This window comes from Diabrotica virgifera, chromosome 6 (assembly GCF_917563875.1).
Source record: "Diabrotica virgifera virgifera chromosome 6, PGI_DIABVI_V3a".
In the NCBI taxonomy this organism is placed as follows: Eukaryota; Metazoa; Arthropoda; class Insecta; order Coleoptera; family Chrysomelidae; genus Diabrotica; species Diabrotica virgifera.
Genome location: NC_065448.1, coordinates 175865331 through 175892820, shown reverse-complemented (window position 1 = coordinate 175892820; position 27490 = coordinate 175865331). Strand labels below are relative to the sequence as shown.

At 32.6% G+C, this 27490-nt stretch overlaps 1 protein-coding gene across 1 annotated transcript in view; it reads right to left on the bottom strand.

Annotated features, from left to right (window-relative positions):
- LOC126886442 (uncharacterized) overlaps nucleotides 1-27490 on the bottom strand; it is a 175461-nt gene that overhangs the window by 87406 nt on the left and 60565 nt on the right. The window contains exon 3 of the mRNA XM_050653380.1: nucleotides 3061-3133. Within this exon, the coding sequence (XP_050509337.1) occupies nucleotides 3061-3133 (73 nt within the window). The remainder of the gene's footprint in view (nucleotides 1-3060; nucleotides 3134-27490) is intronic.

Below are 27490 nucleotides of genomic sequence, written 5' to 3'. Positions count from 1 at the left end.
TAAATATTCCTATTATTATTAATTACTAAGTATTACTATAATTATAAATTATTAAAAATAGTATTATAAATTACTATGAAGCAATTTTACTGTTATCGGTGCTATCCTTTATCAGATAATATATAACATAACCTTTAACCTATTATTTTTAAAATTCCCGCTTTTCATCAGCTGTTCTATCTGATGCGTCTAAACGCACAAGAGAGACCACCCCAACCACTGCGTTAATTGCTTGCGACTACTGCTTGCGTCGAACGCATGCGACAATCGCATAAGAGAGACTGCGCCTTAAGAGAGGTTTGGGGCCCAAGCAAGAAATTTTAGTTACGACAAGAAGATAACAGGCATATATCGCCTCACGCTGGCCTGAATTTGCAAATCGATTAGGGCACGACGTTGGAATTCTATTACCCAGGATTCCCAGGTGCTGATTGTTGTGACATCAGAGTGCTATATAGGGGAAATGGGAGGGTCTGGAGCATTGGAGCGCGGTGGAATGATTCCTGTTTCTTAACACGAGTTAATATACTTCGCTCCAATTAATTGTTATACCCGAATGTCATTTTCTAAGAGTGAACATATCTGACAGGCTGGGTTAAATCAAATTGCTTTCTTGCAGAAAGTTAGTTCGAGCTGGAGAACGGATATGACAAGAGCTCAGCTGGTTACTAGAAATTGCCAGGTGGCCAACCGAAATTTAATGTATTGAGTTAAAGCTAAATCGTGTAGCGGTTCAGATATGATGAATCGCTCGCGGCCCGTTTGTATCCGAACCGCGAATTGAACGGTTACTCCCATCTTCTTCCTTACTCCCTTTGTCGATTTTTGTGAATGTACTATAAGCAGTGTATTTTTAACGTCTATTAGTAATTATATTTTGTTTTTTATTGACAGACAGCCGACTGAAAATATTATTCAAACCTGTGCTGAGGATTAAAAAGTATTTTGTTATTTTAATTTTATTTTGTTGGTTTACAAGACAATATAATATGTTTATTTAAATTAAACCTGAGTTTTACTGAGTTTGTTGTCTAACAGAGCTACTCGTCACAAACTAAATTTCATAATAACGAATTCAGGATTCCAAACAATTACCTATGTCAAAATTCTTAAGTATACCAGAGATTACTACAGTGTATTAATAACCTATTCGTCCTTTTTAGTTCTTTCAATAAAGTAGACATGGTATTAAAATCCTTGCTTTTTATATAACCCCTTATAAAGAAATCCAGGGAAGTTAAATCGGGGGGTCTTGCTGGACATTCAATACAGCTCTTCGTCTAAACCATTTCCTAGGAAACCGTTCATTAATGTATCGCTCTACTTTTATTCTATAATGCCGTCTTAACTTACTTATTTATAATTCTAGCTATTATCTTGTAGTGGCCCACCTGCCAATGGGTTAATCAATAAAGTGTAACCTTCAGCTTGATCAGTTTTTGAAGATGGATCACAAAATAAAATATTTCTAAATAAGCTACCGATAAAAAAATAATGAATTAAAGACGAAGAGGGGAGGAAAGTATACTAAATTTGAAGTGACTCAAGCGCTTTGGGGACCTCTTGGTTTGTGAAGAGTAGGCCCTAAAACCAAAAAAAGTTAAGTAACATTTTTTATTTAAGTGGAGACTTTTCAATTTTTTAATATAATTTTTCATTTCCAACAATCGATTTTTCTCGATTATTGCGCTAACTATCCATAATTCGAAAAAATGTCTCGAATAAAAGTTACTTATTTTTAGGTAAGGAATCCAAATCTACAATAAAAAATAGAGGCTCCTATTCAATATTTTAAAGTAACCCCCACCCCACCTCCGTGGGGGGTCGTGTTTTGGTGTCACTCGATAGATTTTTCAATATAATATGTGTGTACATTGCAGTTTTTAGATCTAATAGTAGGGGAGCAAAGTATGCTAAATTTCCAGTCACTCGAGCGTTATGGGGACCTATTAGGTTGTGATTATTAGGTCCTAAAATCAAAAAAAGTTATATCAAATATTCAATTTTAGTGGGCGCTTGTCATTTTTTATTTTAATTTTCCATTTTCAACAATCGTTTTTCCGATTATAGCGCCATCTCTCCATAATTCGAAAAAAATGTCTCGAATAAAAGTTGCTTATTTTTACGTAAAGAATCCAAATCTGCAATAAAAATTTGGGGGTCCCATTTAAGATTTTAAAGTAACCCCCCACCCCGCCTCCGTGGGGTGGGGGGTCGTGATTCGTACCATTCGATAGATTTTTCAAAAACATTTTGAAAGTGTATTTTGCAGTTTTTCAATCTGATGTTCATTTTGCGAAATATCGCGGGGTTTGTATTTAAAATTTTTGAATTTACCCCCGACCCCTCTCCGTGGGGGTCAGGTTTAGTACCATTCGATAGATTTTTGAAAAATATTGAAGACGTATTTTTTAGTTTTTCGATCTGACGTTCATTTCGAGAAATATTCGCTTTTTTTGTGAAACTTTTTGATTCACCCATTCCCTTACGCCCCGCTCAAATCGTCATATTTTTGAAATACACTCTTTTGCATGTACTTAACTTAACTTATCTTAATCTGAAAATTTCGAGTATTTTTAAGGATAGATTTTTTTTTCGGGCCCCCCTTAACGAACTTCCCTGTGCTAAGAGCCAATATATAGTAGAGTATATTCGATAGATTTTTGAAAAATATTGAACAGATATTTTTTAGTTTTTCGATCTGACGTTTATTTCTCGAAATATTCGCTTTTTTCTTGTGATACTTCGACCCACCCTTTACGCACCGCTCAAACTGTCAGATTTGTGAAATATACACTCTTTTGCATGTACTTACCTTATCTTAATCTAACGATTTCGAGTTTTTCTAAGGACATTTTTTTTTCGGGCCCCCTTAACGAACTCCCCTGTATTCAGATCCAATATAATAGTTAGGGGTACAATTACAAGGTACAAGGTTTCTCCCCATATGATAATCTGACGCGCTCGAGTAACTGCAAAAATCCCCTCTTGGGCTCCTTTACCACTACTATAAACGAACTAATTCTAAATACGAAATATTAAATTACAATTGCATATTACCCTGTTCTCCTATATATACTTTAATGGGATCTGAGTAGGGTCCATTTGCTTGATCCTTATTTACTGCAGAAACCTAAAAAATAAAATTAGTGACATTATTTGATAAATTGGTAACAGAAAAAATATTATAAAATAAATTTTAAAATATAGTAGCGGTACATATAGAGTATAAAGTCCAGAATTATGGTGTAAGTGTAAATAATAGTAGGGAAGAAAAGTATGCTAAATTTGCAGTTACTCGAGCGTTATGGGAACCTATTGGGTTGTGAAGATTAGGTGCTAAAACCAAAAAAAAATTAAGTTAAGTTTTTCAGTAAGTGGGAAACTTTCCATTTTTTAAATTAATTTTCCATTTCCAACAATCGTTTTTTCCGATTATAGCGCCATTTATCCCTAATTCGATATGGGCTCCTATTTAAAAGTCTAAGGTAACCCCCCCCACTATCGTGGGGTCGTGTTTGGGGCCATTCGATAGATTTTTCGAAAATATTGATTACGTGTATTTTTCAGTTTTTCGATCAGACGTTCATTTCGCGAAATATCGCGGGGTTTGTATTTAGAATTTACCCCCCCCCCCTCCTTGGGGGTTGTGTTTGTTGTATTTCAAAAGGTGGTCAAAATAAGCATGGGAGACTCGCTGGTGATATTAGTCTCGAGATCAAGACAATTATGTGTCAACTAGAGAGTCAACACACAGTCCACTATGTGACTTCATCGAGTCACAATTTTTTAATTCTTCAAAATGGATTCACGTCAGGCACTAGCTTTTATATATTTGTTCCATTTTATCTTGCCCACACGTCATGATTCATTTTCAAACAAGTTAAATCAAAACATTAATTGGAACGTACGTCCATGTGTAATATCATTAATACATACAACATTACAACAAACCGGCATATTTATGTTTCGTAGACCTTAAGAAAAAATTTGACAGGGTCACATTAAAGGACGTTATCCATTTCTTATACTCGAGAGAGGTACCTCTAGGAATAATTAAAACGATCGAAAACGTCTACCAGAACAACACAATAAAATTAAAAGTGGAAGATCAACTAACTGACTAAACTGACCCAATTTTAACCGGCAATGGATAAGACCTTGATAATTGGATAAGATTCCTTGAGTCCTTTATTGTTCAACCTGATCATGGACGAAATAGTAAGAAAAGTAAGAACTAAAAACGGATACCAAATGGAAGAAAAACAACTTAAAATAATCTGCTATGCAGTATGCAGACGATGCAATGCTAATCTCTCAAAGTGACGATGATTTACAACGTATGCTGCACCAATTCAGCGGCGGATTCAGCATCGTTAAGAGGGGGGGCCGATTGGCTAAAATGAAAATCGGATCGAAGAACTGAAAAATACCTGTTCAACAATTTTTAAAAATATATCGAATGACACCAAATACGACCCCCTACTCCAACCCCTAGAGGTGGGGTGGGGCTCAATTTAAAATCGTAAATGGAAACTCCCAGTTTTTATTGCAGATTTGGATTCCTTATGTAAAAGTAAGCAACTTTTATTCGAGACATTTTTTCTATTATATAGAAATAGAATAATATAGAAATAGTCTGTATAAAAAACTAAAAAACACGTGTTTAATATTTTTCAAAAACCTATCGAATGACACCGTGTAGTGTTTGGTGGCATTCGATTCGATAGGATTTTGAAAAATATTCAACTTGTGTTTTTTGATTTTTCATATGAGAATGTGTTTCTATAGATATTAAGTATCACGATAAATCGTTTTTCCGATTATAGCGCCATCTATCCAGAATTCTAAAAAATGTTTCGAATAGAAGTTGCTTACTTTTACGTAAGGAATCCAAATCTGCAATTAAAATTGGGGGTCTCCATTAAATATTTTAAAGTTACCCCCATCCCACGTAGGGGGTCGTGTTTGGTATCATTTGATAGATTTTAAAAAATTATTGAACACATATTTTTCATTTTTTCGATCCGATGTTCATTTCGCGAAATATGCAACGGTCCGCTACTTTTGGGTTGGGACACTCTATATATAAAGTTGACGAAATAAAAATTAATATATGTAGTGAATTATCATTAAAATTTAAAAAACCTACAAAATGAGACTTTATAAGTTAACAACTTACAATAGTTTCGGAAATGTAATAATGAATTAACCGAATGTAATTTTCAAAAAATCAAAATACTTTACTTTTTTCAAGGCAAAAAAATTCATGTCGAAATAGTTTTAATTTTATTTCGTAATGGGAAAGTACATCATGTGACACCTCATTTAAAATCGTTTGAAATACTGATTACAAAAATGTATAATGATGACGTCACTAGTATTCCATATGTGCCACAATATCATAACTTAAAAATAAAAAAAGACCTGTTTCGGGATTTTTCCTTAAAGTCGCCGGTTTACGAAATAACGAATTTATTCCTTTCATTTGCACCATACTGTCGGTGGAAAATAGTGTCGCGCACGCTTGATTAGAAATTAAAAAACAAAGTTGTTTTGAATATTGTATTGCAAAAAACCTTTCGGGATTTCATCAATTGATGTTTAAAGAATATCTACCTACCTTGGCAACATTCAAATTTTCAGTTTTTCATATAGTTTTTGAGGGTTAAAAATGGCCGATTTCTCAATTTTTCAATTTTTAATCGCTTATATGACAAAAACTATCATTTTTAGAGAAAAGTCACTAAAAACCTTTTCTGTTTGGAATGATCCAAAAAACCTAAAAAAAACTTTATTCCATGCAAAAAAATAATTTTAGGAAAAAAACAAAAAAAAAACGTTTAAAAAATTTTTGACCACCTTTTGGTCCTGGCAACATGCAAATTTGTTAAAAGGAGTCCTTTTTGAATAAGATTGTGCAAAAAATCCGAATCAGAATATTTTTCCTAGCGGATGCGCAGTGGCCTTCTGGACTACTTGTACATATTTATTATCATCATTACTATTAATATTATCACCCAAATTATTTCACAATGGGAGAATCGACAATTGCTAGGCAACGTGACGTCGTGACGTCACTAAAATAGAATTCTATTTGGCGTGCTCTCACACCAGGTGCGGGAGCATGCCAAATAGAATTCTATTTTAGTGACGTCACGTTGCCTAGCAACTGTCGATTCTCCCATTATAAAATTCTATTTTGTGACGTCAGCAAAATAGAATTTTATAATGGGAGAATCGACGGTTGCTAGGCAACGTGACGTCACTAAAATAGAATTCTATTTGGCGTGCTCCCACAGCTGATATTATATCTGCAAACAATTTTATAATTATACGTGGAGATGCTTAAGTTGCGTTCACAGTATATAGCATTACATATTTTTTTAAATATGCTTATTGTGATCATTTTTAATTCTTAATTTATAAGGATTATAAATTACTCATTTCCAAATACACTGGCGTCAGGCCCGCTTTAGCCAAGTCCCATACTAATAAAATATATTTATATGTAATTTATAATTCATATAATATTGTAATTTTGACATGTATAATTATGACATTTGAAAAAATAAATAAATATTATTGTAATCTTTATATTATAATTAAAAAAATAAATCACTTGGGTTGAGAGGGGGGCCGATCGCCCCTATCGCCCAACAGTCATCAGACCAATAATGACATCTGCGGCAGAAACACGACCCGACACAATCCGCTCGAAACGGCGGATATGAAAACCCTTCGAAAAATCGATGGTAAGACTCTATGGGACAGAGCTAGAAGTACAGATATACGACGGAGATGCAAGGAGGATAACATTAATAACTGGGTAAGAAACAGAAGAATAGAATGGAGTGACCACATAAGCCAAATGACAACAAATAGGATAGTCAGGACAGCGCGAGACGGTTCCCCAATACAAAGACGATTAGTGGGAAGTCCACGAAAACGATGGAACGGCAACCTACTAGAGGCACATTGAAAAAAACAGACAGAGTCATGTCTATACAAAAAAAAAGAAGAAAAACATTAAACAGCTTAAACATCATACCGACTATTACTAGTATAAAGATAAATATAGAACGGTACTAAATAAGTTAAAAACAAAACAAAAAGTTAAACAGTTATCTCGAAAATAAACAGATAGGTTTCGGTTCGACATAACTATAGTCGCAATCATGTAGCATAATGACAATTTGTAGGTTATAAAATATTACTTGTCACATTTGTGTAAAAAATAGGTTTACCAGAAGTAGTCAAATTAAGAGAGCAAGAGTTAGTAGGGGTCGACAAGACAAGAATTCTTGTCTTGACAACAACTTCTTGTCTTGTTTTGAGAAAAAATCAAGAAATTTAAAAAAATCTTGTCTTGACGTTTTCTTGGCATCTTATATCTTGTCTTGACTCAAGAAATAACAAGATCTTGAAATTTCTTGATTACTCGGTCCGGTGATTCCTTGTCGACCATTTTATTGCATTTCGTGCTAACACGGCCTCCACTGCCACTGGGGGAATCCCCGATTTGCATTTGTTTCCTGACGAAAGCAAAATTGATGTGTAGTTGCATGCTTAAATTAAGCATTTTGTATGTTTCGAACATATTATAAACTTAGCTGCCCAGGATTTCATAAAAATTGTTGAGCCATATCGAAACAGTTTAGATATCAAAAAGATTTTGATTATTTGGAGGATGAAATCGAAGTAGAAAATGATATAAGTGATACTTAGATTTTTCAACTCTCCTGTTAGTAAAATTAACTACTTTGTCAAAAAAATCAAAAACTCAGTACAAATGCAACTTAAACTTAACAGTGCTTGCGAGGCCATAAGTTGTAAGATGACTATGCCAGAATTAGACGTGCCTACAAGATAACTTTCAATTTATATAATGAATTGGCTAAAAACGCGGTGACAAAAGGAATATTAACACATTATCTTTGTACGTCTGGAGATATTGAATCAGATTTATTCAAGGAGCTTAAGAAAGAATGGAAAGAAAGGTATATTGATAAGAACATAAATACAGGAAATCACTACAGATCAATCAGAAACTATATCACAGATAAACCTTGGTTTTCTAAAATGGAGTCGACAAAGGATATGACAAGAACCATATGCAGAATGAGATTTAACCACTGTCTTACACCATCATATATATTTAAACTTAATATAGCTGATAGCCCTCAATGTATTTGTGGTCAGTTTGGTAACCTACAACACAAAATTTTGACCTGTTCTCTTATTTCTAATAAAGTTAATATGTTTTTAAATTCACTGTATTCTTTGTCTGATGTCCACCATCCCATTAATTTAAATTATTTATTAACATTAGAAAATAATGAGTTGGTATATCGACTATTGTATAAACATATTTTAGATATTAAACTTAAGTTGTAATTGTAAAATATAGTGTAAGTATTTCTTGTAAATTGTTATATATTAAAAGAAAAAAGAAAAGAAAAAAAAAATATAAATAAAAAAAAGAAAAAAAATAAAAAAAAGAAAAAAAATATATATAAAAAAAAATATAAAAAAAATAATAGAAAAAAATATATAATAAAAAAAATGAATGACGAACTTGGACAGTCCATAGTAAAAAGCTTTCGAATGAAGTAGAGGGCTAAAGAAGAAAAGAAGAATGTTGCAGTTTTTACTGTGGAACTCTGAGAACATCATTTAGAAAAAAATAAATAAAAAAAATATAATAAAAAAAATTATTAAAAAAAAATCCAAAAATAATTATTTATTAGTAGAATTGTTTATTAGAGATTAATATTAGTATTAGTTTTAGGATAAGATACGAAAAAATGACTAATAAAATAAAAAATAGCAAAATTGGCGAATGGCCTTAGTGTCCGCAGTCATATAAACCCAAATAAACAACAACAAACTTTCAATTTTCGAGATGCTAACTTGGGGTTTAAGTGTAAAAAATGCTTTAACTATATTTTGCCACAACAACGAAAATCTAAATAATTGCACAATATTAGATAAAGAATGGTTCTGATCAGTAAATTTTGTCAGTATCTAAGAAGCTTTAAAACACTTTCTTCAATTCTCGAAGGGGAAAAATATTGCACACTCCCATTGGTGGTAATTGGAGTTATTTTACTTTTAGACAAACTGGAAATATGGGTTCATGAACTTAATAATACAATTGATACAGACGCTGTATACACACACTGTATATACTGTATAGTTCTTTTTTTGAATTACATATACAGGGTGTCCCGAAAAGATTGGTCATAAATTATACCACAGATGCTGGGGTCAAAAATAGGTTGATTGAACGTCACTTACCTATATACAATAGTGCACACAAAAATAGTTACAGCCCTTTGAAGTTACAAAATGAAAATCGATTTTTTTTCATATATCGAAAACTCCTAGAGGTTTTTTATTGATAATGGACATGAGAAATTTTTATCGCAGCAACATCTTAAAAAAAATTATAGTGAAATTTGTGCACCCCATAAAAATTTTATGGAGGTTTTGTTCCCTTAAACCCCCCAAACTTTTAGGTACGTTCCAACTAAATTATTATTGTGGCACCATTAGTTAAACACAATATTTTTAAAACTTTTTGCCTCTAAGTACTTTTTTGAGAAGCCAGTGTTTATCGAGATATTTTGAATATTTGTCGAATCCACCACATATTTGTATATGGTTAAGTATGATTATGGACACATGTTAATAATCTGAAAATTTATTTATAACTTAAATTTTTTGGTATATTTTGAAAAAGAAGCCACATCTCGATAAAAGTTGACTTATCAAAAAAAGAGTAAGAGGCAAAAAAGTTTTAAAGACACTGTGTGTAACTAATGGTACCACAATAATAGTTTAATTGGAACGTACACAAACATTTGGGGGGTTTAAAGGAACAAAACCCCCATAAATTTTTTATGTAAATATAGTAAAAAAGAAGCCGCATCTCGATAAAAACTGGCTTATCGAAAAAATACTAAGAGGCAAAAAAGTTTTAAAAACGTTGTGTTCAACTAATGGTATCACAATAATAAATGAATTGAAACGTACACAAAAGTTTGGGGGGGTTTAAGGGAACAAAATCCCCATAAATTTTTTATGGGGTGGACAAATTTCACTATAATTTTGTTTTAAGGTGGTCCTGCCATAAGAATGATACATGTCCGTTTTCAATAAAAAATCTCTGAGGGTTTTTGATATATTGAAAAAAAAATAGATTTTCATTTTGTAACTTCAAAGAGCTGTAACTTTTTTTATGAGCACATTTGTACTAAGGTAAGTTAGGTTTAACCGAACTATTTTTGACCCCAGAATGTGTGGTATAATTTATGACCATTCTTTTCGGGACACCCTGTATAGTTCTTATTTCCTATTTCAGAAAGCTGATAATGATGACTTACAATCTTGGAAGTATGAAATTGAAAAATACTTAAATGAGCCTAGGTCAGAAGATTCTGAGAATATACATACTTGATTGACGGAGAGGCCACGAAAATATCTACCAGTCATTATAGAAAATGGCCAAGGATTTTCTCAGAACGCCAGCAACATCTGTACTTGCGGAAAGAATATTTTCAAGAGCAACATTAAGAATAACAAAGCCAAGAAATCGGCTAGGTGTTGACTCCATCAGAAGGATTATCTGCCTTAATTCATGGCTTATCAATTTAAAAGGGTGCTAAATTTGTTATTTAAAATAAAATCTAGATTTTATTATTAGTCAAGATATTTCAAGATTTTTTGTTTTCTTGACAAGAAATCTTGGTATTTCTTGTCTTGTCTTGAAATTTAAAATTGCTTCTTGTCTTGATCTTGTCTTGAAATCAAGCCAAGATCAAGACAAGATCTTCAAATTTTCAAGAAGTTGGCGACCGAATTTCACAAATGTGGTCTCGAGGCAACAAAGTACAAAAAACTCAAAGAAGTATCAGAAAGTTTTTTTATTAAAAATATCAATATAAGTTGACGCGTTTCGGCTAAACAAGAGCCATCATCAGCATATATATTGTTATGATCTGCTTCTTATTAATTTTATATTAATTATTACTTATTTGATTAATTATTTAATTGTCGCAAATCATACATAAAAAATGAATAAAAAATCTCAGGGTGCCTTTTTATAATAATATAAAAAAAAAATGTCTAAATTATCTTACGTTATACTTATCTTCTCTCGTGGTTTCAGTATCTCTTAGTTGATCCTAATCGGGATAAAATAGGAAAAAGAAATAAAGCAAAAATATAAAATAAACATACAGAATTGTCTTTTATTTATCAAAATCAATACCCTAAAAATCTATCAAATCTAAAACCTGTGGACACAGATGTCCGAATGAAATTTTTACCACTTAAATTTATTCTAGTTAATAAAAAAGCCATTTATCGGTTTGTTCCCGATTACTTTCGTACAACAAAATAAACAAAACCAAATTATGTATTCGCAAGATTAGCTATACTTCCTATTTACTGTTTGAAATATTGGAATTTTAATTCCTATGCTTTTTACTCAAAATTTTAGTTTCCGAACATAAAAATATCTTTCACATAAGTTGACTGACCTTTTGCTTCACTCACTCTGATGTCTTCTCGTGACCCAAAACAGCTCTCCCTCGTTGACTATGTTAAAAGGCTACTCATCAAAGCCCTCTCCGTTCTCCAGCTTCAAAACTATCAGCATACCAGCACCAATTCACCAAAAAGCCAGGCCTCTTTTGACCAGTACTCGATTCAAAACAGAACTCCAAAAATTCTCTGCTCTCCTTCTCACAATAATACAGAATCAAAGAGGTATTTCGTCTCAATTTGATCTGTCTCTCGTTCCACTTTTCAGCACTATTCTCCACTATCAAACAACCACTGGTACTTGCTAACTATCTATCCACGAAAAAACGTCGAACTGCTCCTCAGCGATGCCAATCACATACTGAATTCTTTCTCAAACTCAACTCAACATTCAAACCATTTTTCCCCTTCCAAATTGCCAAGAATCAAAAACATTTCTCTTTTCCATTCGACAAACAAACAGTCATTCTTTCAAAATTATTCCGACCATCTTAATTACTTTCGGGGAAACTCTCCAACATTTACTCGGGGTGAAACAAAGATATTAAAATTCCAAACTTTCTTTTAAACCATTTTTCTAGAAAATTATAATTACCTCTACCTGTGGATTTTATAGTTCCCGTAATAAACAATCTTTTTCCATTTTAAATCTAAATACATTGTCCTTTTCACTTTAATTATTCACAAAAGTCTTTAATGGTTCATCGGAAAGCTCATTAAAAAAATCCACTTACATCCAAACTAAATTCTAATAAATATTTACAGATCAATATACAGGGTGTATCAAATTTATGTGCCCGCGTTATTTAAAAAAAATTTAATTTAATTTTCATTTTGCCTTTGGTTGATAAATTGAAAACACAATAATATGTATAAGTACAGGAACAAGTACAGGAACATAAACATCAAGAACTTACCAGAACAGGAAGGAGGAAGAATAAACTAGTTTAAGGGCAGCCAAAGCCTGAAAATTGAATTTTTTAAGTTTTTTGGGTTATGATTGAAAATTATTATCTGAAATTTTCTCTTTCCAACGATATATAACACATGATAGTATAAAATATCCATGGTTACAAAACTATTTGTTTTCTGAACGTCTGCACTCAACTTACCGTGTACCAGTAGGTTCATAGCCTATTAGAGTGTTTCATGTTTTTGCGATTTCCCGAATACTAGGTTTTTAACTTTTGATGTCAGATATCTCTGAATTTTTAGATGATATAAGGTTCAAATTTTTACAGTAGTTGTAGATACATAATATCTAGTCCCGCGTAAAGTTTTATTGAAACATGTACAAAAACAAGTAAAATAAAAAATTAAATTTAAACTTTTTTGGGTTTTTTTTGTAAGAGTATTTTAAAAAAATTTAAAATAAATGCTTATTTCACTCTAACTTTACAAAAATCTACGCGGGACTAAACAATGCATGTAGTTTCAAAATTAGGTCTCTAAGTGCTTTGGTTACAGAGCTATGTGACATAATGTTAACATTGTCGTTAAATGGGACTTTGGGTGCCCTTAAAAGACAAACATTACTGCACAAACGAGGAGGTGTTAATCAAAACCAATCTTGTCCACCTTAAGTAGTTTTAGGGAAACCGCAAAAAACGTTTTAGTAAATAACCTTGCACGGAAAATCGGTAAAATTAACATATATCATTTTATTTAGTGAAATTAACTTATTATAGTAAATATTTCAAATCTAAAGGTATAAAAATAAACCTGTAAATACGTTTAAAAGAAGGACATGTTCTTATATGATTCGATTTCGTGGACCTGATCTTTTTTGTTTGAAGTCTAATGAGACATGTTTGATTTTGGTTGCTCTCCAGTAAGATGGAATAGAATATCATTCTATAATATGTTTACTTTTCTATGATTTTTATTAATATTTTAATCAAGTGACCAAATCCGGGCACTGCTATTAGCTAAATGGACACGTGGTTTTATGAATTGAAACTAGCTGTGGACATGATTTCATTTAATTTGGAACTGGGACCCTAATATTGTGTATTCATTTTAAACAGGACATCATTTTTTTTTAACCAAACCGAAAACATCACAGAATAGGATCCACCATTTTTATTATGAAACAGCTGCTAACTCATTTTTGATTTTTATGGACATGATTGATTTTGATTGACACCTCCTCAAAAACATTCTTTGGTTTTGCTGTTTTGCTGTACAATATATTATAAATAAAAAAGTAACTGTGTAAGAACATCTTCATGTGGATGAACCATCTTGCGAACCCATCTTGTTCGCAATATGGTTCCTCCACATGAAGATGTCAGTACACAATTACTTTTTTATTTGTAATATAATCGCTGATCGTAAAAATCGCTTAACAGCAAAACCAAAAAATGTTTGTACAGTAATGTTTGTCTTTTAAACTAGTTTATTCTTCCTCCTTCCTGTTCTGGTCAGTTCTTGATGTTTGTGTTCTTGTACTGGTACTTATATGCTGATGATGGCTCTTGTTGAGCCGAAACACGTCCAATTTTATTGATATTTTTAGTAAAAAAACTTTGTGACATTTCTTCGAGTTTCTGTAATTTGTAAAATTAAAATGACATACACAAAGACTAAAAGTTTTTATGAAATAATTTGAAAAACCAAATAAACAACAAATTCAAATAAACTAATAAACACAATGCGCTAATGTCACTGCCAATGAAAATGGTCGACGTCAAAATTCATAGTAAACACGGTATTAAAGATATGCCGTATTATTTATCCTTGTTTAACTTATTGCGGTTGCTATGGACAAGCGGCTTAATTTTGCGATACTGTTTTCTGTGGGTAAAAGGAGACCTAGTATAAAAAGCAATTCGTAAATAACTTCATGTATAGGAAAATATAGATATACGATTGTGCATACGATTGTGAAAAACCGAAAAACATAATAAAAAAAAAAGAAATGTTGGATGAGAAATTTTATTTTTTTTATGCTAATGCCTCGACAACTAATGGTCATTGGCATGGTAGGTACGGTGAATTTTTGCAGTTAGGTACCTAGTGTCATGTGTAGTGATATAAAATTTCCGTGAAGATTCGAACGCCGGAAACTTTCCGGAAATATTGGAAACTTTCGGAAACTTATGGAAATATTGCATTTGTATCCAAATTATTATAATAAATTATACAAATCAGTAGTTAGCTTTACTTATTGTTGTGGAATTACGACTAGAGAAAAAATCTGTTAAAAATTAAATGTCCAAAAATACTTTTAAAATTCATTTAACTTAATTAAAAAAAAATACTCTGAATATATTAGTCATTATAATTAAAACTAAAAAAGTTATCTCATTTAAATAGTTATTTATGATATAATTGTTAAAAGTACAATTTTAAGGCACGCATGTGAAAGTTTGCAGAATGAACGAAGCGAATTCTGCAATTCACATAAGTGCCTTAAAAATGTACTTTTTAACACGTATATCATTCAATATTATTTCAACAAACGTTATAAATTTATAAAATACAATGTTTTTGTTAATTTCTGAAACCATGAAACCTATGACCCGTAAAAGGTAGAACTGGTTGTCTACATTCGAGGGGAATGTCTAAAAATTCTTAGCGAAAATACTATACCGTTACATAAACAAGTTTTTTCTACAGACGTGTTAAAAATGCAATAATACAGTTTAAATTAAATTTTAAAAAACCTTTTAAACCACCTTTTTGGAATGGCGCAAGTTGTACTATTAATATTAATGTTAATAAATGAAATATAAGTATTTTGACGTTTCACAATTTGACAATTCACTTTTAACTGCAGTGCCTTAAAAATTTTAAAGCACTAGTGCTTTAAAGTAGCATTTTTAACGCTCCTATGGAATGCTAAAAATTGCATTTTTAACACGGTTGTAGAAAAAAATATTAAAATAAAAAAGATAACATACAATAAACAACCCAATATTGTTTATATAGGAACTTACTTCGGGTAATAAATATGTATTCCTATATACCTAGTATTAAAGCAGGAACTTTTTTCTTAAATAATAATAACAAAAAACACTATAAAATTCTTAGGAATTATAAAATAATATATAAATAAGTAAGAGTCTATTCTTATGAGCCAGAGAAATTTTCTTCACACAAGCTGAACTCTGTATTATGAAGAGAATGTAATGAAGAGTCTCTCTCCGTCTTGCTTAATCTTTCATTTTATGACACGGATTTATAGGCTTGCACTGGTTCCAACAGATGAGTTATAGAAAGACTCTCATCACGTACCATTTTCCCATGTTTATGATCTTTTAGAAGTTTTTCATTATTGGACAAACTGGGGGTTAAATTCCCAATTTGTTATTGACTAAATAAGGTCCCAATGACCTCTGTGGACTGTATGTTAGTTACCAACGCTTTGGTTCAAAAATCACACCCCATAAAGAGGTGGTAAAAGGTTATATCTAATCCTTTAACTAAGATTAAATTAATAAAGCGAGTTGAGAAAGTAAAGGTTTAATTATCCTAGACAAAAAAAGGTTACAAAATAAAACAATAATTAAATTAAAAAAAAAGAACCAATCTAAACGTGTATTGAATATGGAGTCAAAATTCAAAATGTCTATGAATGTAAATTTATTTGAAAATGTTTACTCAAAAAGTTCTGTATAGCTACCATAGTCCCATTATTGCACTTCCCGGTGGCTGGTTTCAAGTCAAGGAACTGCTGCTGGTCGAAGTAATCTGCTGGTCTCGAACGGTCACGGCTCAAACTTAGCCCAAACACCACAAATCTGGTAGTTTTTTGCTGAATTTGGCGGTAATAAAATCACAAATAAATAAGTAGACTCCAATATAGTCTACTACAAACTTAACAGTTATGTGAAATTTTGTATTTACTCCTGTATAAAATAAAGGAGTTAAGAAACAATAAATGATTAAACACACTTATTCAAAACAACAAAATACAATTTTTACGTATGGTCTACAAATTTTTAACCACACATAATATGTGTACAACTCTAATTGAGTCAGGGTACTGGCGATACATTTTTTAGCGAGTTGACGAGACGAGGACAATTTCTCGCCCGTCGCGTCAGGTCAATAAAAATGGAACAACGAATCGACAATTTCAATGTATGGCGCGCTAATATTTAATTTAGATTTTAAATACGCGTTTCCGGAACATTCTCCCCCCGCTGGCTTGTCCAGAGAAAACAATATTCAACTCAACATATATGCCTCACCAGAAGCCGCCAAAATTATTCCGAGTCCGGCCCTGTCCAGTTAAGTGTAGACTTGATTCAAGGCTTACAAAATATACTAACTAGAATACCTTACTATATTATGTATTGAATTACGTTAAACCTACAAAACGAAACTATACTAAAACAATAAAAAATATATATAAAATATAAATATGTACAAAATTCTGTAGAACTACAAATCGGAAGAAGGTAATCGACAAATCTTGGTGATTGGTCTCACATATTCTCCCGTCCGAGTTTTTACCTTGACGGACCTAACCTTTTGATCTCGTCCCATATATGTTTCAACAATACGGCCCAGAGGCCAAAGTAATGGAGGATTTTCCTCATTTTTAACAAGAACCAATTCATTGACCTCAAGATTTTTAGTGCATGTTCTCCACTTTGGTCTATGCTGTAGCTGATTTAAATAATCAGTAACCCATCTGTTCCAGAACAATTGTTGTGCTTGCGAAATCTTTTGGTACACATCCAATCTATTTTCGTTGACCAAGGTAACATCCAACTCCGGGTATGCAGTTAAACTTGTGCCAATCAAAAAATGTCCCGGAGTGAGACATGCCATGTCGTTTGGGTCATTCGATAATTGTGTAAGGGGTCGTGAGTTTAGAATGTCTTCAATTTGCACGACCATTGTATAGAACACTTCAAAGGTAACAACATTTTTACCAAGTAATCGATAAATGTGAAACTTAGCGCTTTTAATTCCACTCTCATGTAAACCTCCCCAATGTGGAGCATTTGGAGGCAAAAATTTAAATTCTATTAAATTCTCTAGACAATAATCTTTTATACTACCATTTTGTTCTTTACTTATCAAAAATTCGTGCAATTCCTTAAGCTGATTACGTGCTCCAAAGAAGTTAGTTGCATTATCACTATAAATAACGGTAGGGTTTCCCCTACGGGAAATAAAACGTTTCAGGGCTAATAGAAAATCCTGAGTAGTCAGACTTGAAACCAATTCCAAGTGGACTGCGTGAGTGACTAAACAAACAAAAATAGCTATATAAGCTTTTGTAATTGGTGCTTTTCTAAGGTTAGAGCTTTTTATTAAAAAGTATCCACCATAGTCAATGCTTACCTTTCGAAAAGGTCTAGAGACAGTTACCCTATCTTTGGGAATGTCTGCCATAATTTGGGTCATTGGTTGACACTTAAAACGAAAACAAATCATACAGCGGTGTATCACTGTTTTAACCTCTCTTAAACCATTAAGAGGCCAGAATTTTAGGCGAAAGTTTGACAGAGTGGTTTGCGCACCTGCATGTCCTAATTTTACATGCATTTCTTTCAACATAAGCGAAACAATACGATTATGAGCTGGCAACAAAATAGGATGTCTCTGATCATATGGAAGGTCAGCATTTTCCAATCGTCCACCCACACGTAAGAAGCCGTCCTCTAGAGTGTACATGGGCGTCAATGCAGCTAAATTTTTATTTGAACAAACTTTATTTACTTTAAGGTCAGAAATTTCTTTACTAAAATATTGTTGTTGAAGCTCCCGTACTATGAGATTTGTTGCACTATCTAGTTCTCTGGGAGTTAAAACCTCCGGTAATCGATTTGGATCAGTTTTCGACAACCTACAGTTTTTTACAAATCGTAAAACGTATGCAAAAATACGTTGAGTCTTTTTAAGCGATGAATATCTTTCCGAAGCTAATAACCAAAAGCTATTTTCTACTTGAATATTAGACAATACGACCTTCTTTTCTTCGGAAATATTCTCCAAATCAAAATTCATTCTGAATTGTTCATAATTTATCTCTAATGACGATAAAAATGGAGGACCACGCCACCACATATGCGAAGGGACCAACAGCTCTTTCACTACTACACCCCTACTAGGCAAGTCTGCTGGGTTCCAATTAGATTTAACATGATGCCAAAGAAAACTTTTCTTGAATTAACTTGAATTAACCCAATATAATGCTATCTCTGAATCCGATCATATATGACATTCGTCAATCCTAACACGATCCTTAAAAATATCTATAAGAGAACTAGCCAACTGCGTACCCAAACTTATTGCACACAACTCTAATCTGGGAATCGTCATTTTTAACAAAGGTGCGACTCGTAATTTTGACGTAATGAATACCGAAGAGATTGATTCATTACTGTAAATCGTTCTCATATATACAACTGCTGCATATGCCGCTTCACTTGCGTCACAAAACACATGCAATTCTATTTTACAAGTGTCTGAATTTGTTAAAACGTAACGAGGAATACTTATTGTTTTTAACTGAATAAAGTCCGAGCAAAACTCTTCCCAAATCCTTAACAAATGCGGTTCTGTGATTTCCGAATCCCAACCAATTTTCAATAACCAAAGCTTTTGAATTAAAATTTTTCCTCTAACGATAAATGGTGTCAACAAACCTAATGGATCAAAACATTGAGCAACCAACGATAAAATCTTCCTCTTAGTGATCGGTTTACTTTCCGCAATTTCCGGTACTACAAAGCTCAAAACATCAATAGATGGATTATATCTTAAACCAAGCACCTTATTAGAGTGTTCCTTTGACAGATCTATGTTCTGTAATTCGAAACTGTTTGAAACATTCTGATCCTTTTGTAACAACTCAGTAAAGTTTGAAACAATTTTGTGCAATGTAAATCCAGATCCATTAAGCACTGTACTTAAGTCATTATTTAGCTTATTCAATTCACTAACAGAATCACAACCCGCCAAGATGTCATCCATATACGTTTGTTCTGTTAAAATGTGCGAAACAAAAGGATAATTCGCTTGATTTTTATTTGCGATATCTTTTAGTACTCTAGTAGCCAAAAAGGGCGCGCAATTCGTGCCGAATGTTAATCTTTGCATCTCTATACACGATAGTTGTTCACTAACGTTATTTCTCCATAAAATATTTAGCAAAAATGTTTGATTTGGATTAACTTTTATTTGCCTAAACATTTTTTCAATATCTGCTATTAAGACAAATTTAAAAGTGCGAAATCGTAATAAGATATCGTACAAGTTAGGTTGTACCTGATACCCCTTTAGCATTATGTCGTTTAGTGAGAGACCGGTAGAGGTTTTCCCACTAGCATCGAAAACAATTCTAACTTTAGTCGAAATACTGTCTTCGCGTATGACTGCGAAATGAGGCAAAAAATATTTATTAAAATTTTTATATTTTTTCAAGGGAATCACTTTGGCGTGATCTAGTTGCAAATATTCGTTAATAACCGATTTATACTCGTCGAAATGAGATTTATTTTTACCTAACTTCTTTTCTAGATTAAAAAAACGGTTCTTAGCCATAGCCAGCGAATCTCCTAACTTTCCAAAAGAGTTAGGAGTACGAAAAGGCATATCTACTTGATATCTTCCATCTGGAAGTACAACTGTGCTATCTACAAATATTTTCTCCGCTATTAATTCATCGGAGTTCAAACTTGGCTTCTCTCTCGGAACGTCCTCAGTGCACCAAAATTTTTGTACAATGTGCTCGAGAGTCTCAGAATTTCCCGAAGAGATACACAATGAAACGCATGGCGATGCATCTTCACTTGTGTGAATAGACTCCAGTTGTTTAGTTCCAAAACATGCGTGAGGTGCATGTGAATTCTTACTCGAAGGGTTTTTTATAAACGAAGTTGGTATTGTACCGGCTATAATCCATCCCATTCTTGAATTTTGAAGGGTTGGCATGTTTTCTCCTATGTGGTGCATACCATCTACCAATAATTTATAGCAATAATCTGCTCCAATTAACAAATGTATATCCGACGTCACGTAATATTGAGAATCTGCCAAAACAAAATGAGAGGGAATGCAAAGCTTTTTACTATCAATTTCAAATTGCGGTAATGGATTTGTTATTTTGCTGAAAATACCACAAGATATTCTCATTTTTTCTGAATTTACCGACGAATTTATTACGATATTGACCGTCTTTTGTGACCTCGTTAAACTAATTCCTAAACCATAAATCGACATATTCTTTTCCTGCGTAGGATATTTTAATCTATTTGCAAGCTCTTCGGTTATAAAAGATAATTGACTACCCGGATCAATTAACGCTTTGACCGAAATTTTACAACCATATTTTGAATATAAGAAAACATTTTATAGTTCCCAACAGGACAACCGAATTTTTATTAGACATTGTCAAAGTCGTAAATTCGATACTCGCGTTATTACCATTACTAACATTTTTATCGTTTGCGAGGCTCGGAGAAGAATTTAATGTTTCCAATTGGGAACAAGGCGACAACGATCTCTTTGAAAAATGTAATAATGTCGCATGATTTTTTTGACATACTACGCAAGATTTTTTACTAGGACAAGCCGAAACGTAATGTTGGCCTTCAAGGCAATTAATACAAAGTTTATTTGTTTTAACAAATTTAAATCTATCAGAAACCGACAATTTTTTGAATTTTCTGCAGTCGCAAATTAAATGATTCTGTAATGAACAGAAGTTACACGATATTTTTCCACTGTCTGTGGCAGATAAAACTCTATTATTCATTCTATTATAAGTGGGAGCTGCAGACTTATTTTTATTCGATGTAGATGCATCAAAATGCTTAACCGGTACTAAATTTTCGAGATGTGTTGCTCTTTCCTGAATTTTATTTAAAAATTTCTCAAAGGTAACTTCTGCCTTTTGTTCCCGTGAAAACTCCAAAGACCTTAGCGTAGCGCTATCAAGTTTTTGTTCTACTAACAATATAAGTATCCAATCTAATTTATCCTTATCAGTTAGATTTAAATTATCCAAAGCTTTAAGTTTATTAGACACATGAATATATAAATCTCTAAGTTGTATGTGATTTGCATTTTGTGGTACCTCAAATTATATTTATTTCCATAGCTCTCTACTAGAGTATCCAAAGCTGACTTTAAATTTTTTGCAACAACCGGAAAATTTGATATTAATTTAGCCGGCTCACCTCTAACATATGATTTTAAATACATCAGTTTTTGAATATCTGATAATGAATCATTTTTTAAAATTGTTATATCGAATATTTGAAAAAACGAGTCCCATTCCGTTATTTTACCTGAATACGGTTGGATTGAAAACTCCGGTAGTCTAACGGCTACTGGCGATACATTTTTTGTTGAGCTTGTGCTAACTGACTCTAAATCTAAACTATCTTTAGACAATAAATCTAGTTTCGTGCTTAAAATGTCAAAACACCCCAAATAAAGCGCGTCGGTCTCTTCTCGCGTTTCTAATTTGCCTCCATCGGGCAATGTGCCTTCTAAGTAGTTATAACCGTCATTAAAATTATGAAATGCTTCTTTTAGCATATCTAGTTTCACGACTATTGCAAATTTACTATTTATTTGATCTAAATGATCACTAATCCAAGTTTCTACGCGAGTAATATTCGATTTACCCGTCTTTTTCTTTGAACGAGCCGTTGCTTCATCCATTTTTATCAACCAAAATATAAAATAAGTATAAATTGAAAATTGGATATAAAACATGTACTATTTCTCAAACTCTATCGTTTAGATCCGACTCGAAGGATCATGGACAAACTGGGGGTTAAATTCCCAATTTGTTATTGACTAAATAAGGTCCCAATGACCTCTGTGGACTGTATGTTAGTTACCAACGCTTTGGTTCAAAAATCACACCCCATAAAGAGGTGGTAAAAGGTTATATCGAATCCTTTAACTAAGATTAAATTAATAAAGCGAGTTGAGAAAGTAAAAGTTTAATTATCCTAGACAAAAAAAAAAAGGTTACAAAATAAAACAATAATTAAATTAAAAAAAAAGAACCAATCTAAACGTGTATTGAATATGGAGTCAAAATTCAAAATGTCTATGAATGTAAATTTATTTGAAAATGTTTACTCAAAAAGTTCTGTATAGCTACCATAGTCCCATTATTGCACTTCCCGGTGGCTGGTTTTAAGTCAAGGAACTGCTGCTGGTCGAAGTAATCTGCTGGTCTCGAACGGTCACGGTTCAAACTTAGCCCAAACACCACAAATCTGGTAGTTCTTTGCTGAATTTGGCGGTAATAAAATCACAAATAAATAAGTAGACTCCAATATAGTCTACTACAAACTGAACAGTTATGTGAAATTTTGTATTTACTCCTGTATAAAATAAAGGAGTTAAGAAACAATAAATGATTAAACACACTTATTCAAAACAACAAAATACAATTTTTACGTATGGTCTACAAATTTTTAACCACACATAATATGTGTACAACTCTAATTGAGTCAGGGTACTGGCGATACATTTTTTAGCGAGTTGACGAGACGAGGACAATTTCTCGCCCGTCGCGTCAGGTCAATAAAAATGGAACAACGAATCGACAATTTCAATGTATGGCGCGCTAATATTTAATTTAGATTTTAAATACGCGTTTCCGGAACAATTATGAGCTATTATATATTAACTTCTCTGCTCTATCTATAGTCAGTCTATTTCTCCTATTATTATGTATGAAAGAGTATGTGCTATAACTACGCTCTGTTTTGAGCGTAGGAAGCTGGTAACCCCTGCATTGTAATTGCCAAATCTTTTAAAGAAGTTTTCGTGGACATTCCTTGTCACCAGTTTATACAATCTACTGCAATCTATACACTACATAGCTAATATACAGAGAGAGGAATAAATTCAATATCTCAAATACTAATTAGACCGATACTAATCGATGGGTCTGAGCATTTTTCAAAAAAACAATTTAGACCGGGCAGTATCGTCGCCCCCGCTAGCGCAATTATTCCGATTCTATTTTTTTTGCACAAACTTACTCAAAAAGAGGTCCTTATAACATATCCACAGGGTGCCGGGCGGTGCCGTGGTCGAAAAATTTTTTAAACAATTTTTTTTAAACAAATTTACAAAATTCATTTTTTTATTTCCAAAAATTTTTTTTAGATAATTTGGTCAATCTGAGCAAAAAAGGTCTCTTGTCATTTTTCTCTAAAATTGATTGTTGTCGAGTTATACGCGATTAAAAATTTGAAAAATGCGAAAATGGCCATTTCAAGATGTCTATTCTCTGCCAAAGCCATTTTTGAAAAAAAAAAGATGTCTATCAAGTTAGCCCCCGAAAATTAAAAAACATTGTTTTGCTTATGTTTTTAAATTGTGCTAATGTTGTGCTAATTTGTGCAGATATTATTTTAATTTGTGCTGACACGAAAACTCAATTACACTATGATTAACATTCGGGGGCCAACTTGACTCTCAGCTCCCGGGTTTTTTAAGAATATAAATTTATTTTAATGGTACGCAATTGTGCTCGATGTATCTTGAATTGTGCCGTTGGAATTTTTGAAAATGCTTCAACGTTACGCATTTTATTTAACACTTAAAGCTCGGGGGCCAACTTGACCCTCAGCCCCCGGGTTTTTTTTAAGAATATAAACTTATTTTCATGGTACGCAATTGTGCTCGATGTATCTTGAATTGTGCCGTTGGAATTTTTGAAAATGCTTCAACGTTACGCATTTTATTTAACATTTAAAGCTCGGGGGCCAACTTGACCCTCAGCCCCCGGGTTTTTTTAAGAATATAAACTTATTTTCATGGTACGCAATTGTGCTCGATGTATCTTGAATTGTGCCGTTGGAATTTTTGAAAATGCTTCAACGTTACGCATTTTATTTAACATTTAAAGCTCGGGGGCCAACTTGACACTCAGCCCCCGGTTTTTTTTTAAATGTGAATTTATTTTTGTGGTACCCAATTGTGCTCGATGTATGTTAAATTGTGCCATTGGGATTTTTGAAAATGCTTCAACGTTACGCATTTTATTTAACATTTAGAGCTCAGGGGCCAACTTGACCCTCAGCCCCCGGTTTTTTTTTAAATAAACTTATTTTAATGGTACGCAATTGTGCTTGATGTATCTTGAATTGTGCCGTTGGAATTTTTGAATATGCTTCAACGTTACGCATTTTATTTAACATTTAAAGCTCGGGGGCCAACTTGACCCTCAGCCCCCGGGTTTTTTTAAGAATATAAACTTATTTTAATGGTACGCAATTGTGCTCGATGTATCTTGAATTGTGCCGTTGGAACTTTTGAAAATGCTTCAACGTTACGCATTTTATTTAACATTTAAAGCTCGGGGGCCAACTTGACCCCCCAGCCCCCGGGTTTTTTTAAGATAATAAACTTATTTTAATGGTACGCAATTGTGCTCGATGTATCTTGAATTGTGCTGTTGGAATTTTTGAAAATGCTTCAACGTTACGCATTTTATTTAACATTTAAAGCTCAGGGGCCAACTTGACCCTCAGCCCCTGGGTTTTTTTAAGAATATAAATTTATTTTAATGGTACGCAATTGTGCTCGATGTATCTTGAATTGTGCCGTTGGAATTTTTGAAAATGCTTCAACGTTACACATTTTATTTAACATTTAAAGCTCGGGGGTCAACTTGACTCTCAGCCCCCGGGTTTTTTTAAGAATGTGAATTTATTTTTGTGTTACCCAATTGTGCTCGATGTATGTTAAATTGTGCCATTGGAATTTTTGAAAATGCTTCAACGTTACGCATTTTATTTAACATTTAAAGCTCGGGGGCCAACTTGACTCTCAGCCCCCGGGTTTTTTTAAGAATATGAATTTATTTTCATGTTACGCAATTGTGCTCGATGTATCTTGAATTATGCCGTTGGAATTTTTGAAAATTCTTCAAGTTGACGCAATTTAGTCAACACTTAAAGCTCAGGGGCCAAGTTGCCTACCATCCGCGGGGTTTTTTTAAGAATGTGAATTCACTTCTATATTAAACAATTATTGTACTCTATTTGTATCTGTTTACATTAATCATGATCATGCGTTGGGTAATTTTTGTTGAATAATTTTAACTTTATACAAAGTGAATCATAAAGAATGGACAATATTTTACGTGCCGATACATTAACGTAAAATATTAATATTTTACAATGCAGTTGAAGTAAAAACTTCTGTTGTATTTAGCTATATGAATATACTAGGTATTTTACTTAATAAACGAGGGTCAAATATTAGTACGTACTGAGATACAGGGTGGTAAAATTATAAAAATAATTATGTTATGTTGTTAGGTATATTTGTCGGTTCTTTTACACATAAACATAAAAATTGATACAACACCTCTGTACAACATCTATGTCAGTATGTTTCACTTATTGTCATAGTAAGTACACTTTGTTAAACATTTTTAACATCTACCTTTTAATCAATCAGGATGTTAGTATTACTTCAGCTAAGTGAAAATTATGCATTTAAGGAGAGAGAACCAGTGCAAAAAGTAAAGTTGTTAAGATTTATACAGGGTGTTAGTAAATAAGTATGAAACATTTTAAGAGCTAATTCTACATGAAAAATTAATGCCAGTTTGCTTTATAAACATATGTCCGAAAATGGGTTTCGGAGATACGGGGTGTTGAAATTTTTATTTCAAACTGCTAATTTATTTATATCTCTAAGACCAGTTGAGCTATGAAAATGAAATTTGGTGAGTTTTAGGAGGTAGTTATAACAAATTTTATGACATACAATTAAGAATTTTGTATTCATCATTGGCGCGCCTACGGGCAATGGTCTGAATTATTTTAAAGAAAAAAATAGTACGCCACTGAGATATTTCGAATTAGAAATTATTTTTAAATTCCACGTCTAATTTATGATAAAAAACCTTTCTTGCCTTTTTTATATGATGCACCGTTTTTATACAGAAAAATAAAACATCTTGGCGCATATTTTTCATTTCTTAATACATACATCATCAAGAACTATCGAATATAATAATACTAAACTAGAACAATAACAGAAAATATTACTAATACCATTTAAACTAGTAGTCCTGTCGCCAGGGGAGGTACAACAGCCTTCTTAATTCAGATGGACTTACCCAAGTTTTTTTTATGTATTTTGGCCCGTAGAACACGAATTTTTTGGGTAACAGTTGATCCGGATGTCGATAAGATTGTTATAAACAAAGAACTTGAGGAATTACATAACAGCGATTTCTCGAAAAACAAAACATTTTTTTGTATTTTTTGGGTCATTCTAACCAAAAAATGTTCCTTCAAGTTTTTTCGTAGGATGCATAGTTTTCGAGATAAACGCGGTTGAACTTCCAAAAAATCGAAAAATTGCAATTTTTGGACCCGAATAACCTTTGAATAAAAAATAAAATAGCAATTCTGCTTACAGCCTTTAAAAGCTTGAGTCAAATTATATCTGTTTTGAATATTTGCGTTGATAAAAATTTATTTTTTGATTGTTAAAAAAAGCTATAAACACATAGTGTTTCCCGTGCCTAATACATGCGTTTTAATGCATGCTACATAGAAATAGCCCCGCTTGCACTTCTACCTCTACTACCTACTCGTTCGATTTTAAATGAGAAATCATTGAAAACATCACTCAAGCACTAGCTGTTTATAGCTTTGTTTAACAATAAAATAATAAATATTTAGCAATACAAATAATTAAAACCGATAAAATTTGACTTGAACTTTCAAATGCGGTAAGCAGAATTGCTATTTTATTTTTTAATCAAAAGTTATTCGGGTTAAAAAATTGCAAGTTTTCGATTTTTTGAAAGTTCAACCGCGGTTATCTCGAAAACTATGCATCATACGAAAAAATTTGTAGGAGCATTTTTTTGTTAGAATGGCCCAAAAAATACAAAAAAATGTTTTGTTTTGCGAGAAATCGCTGTTATGTGATTCCTCAACTTCTTGGTTTATAACAATCTTATCGACATCCG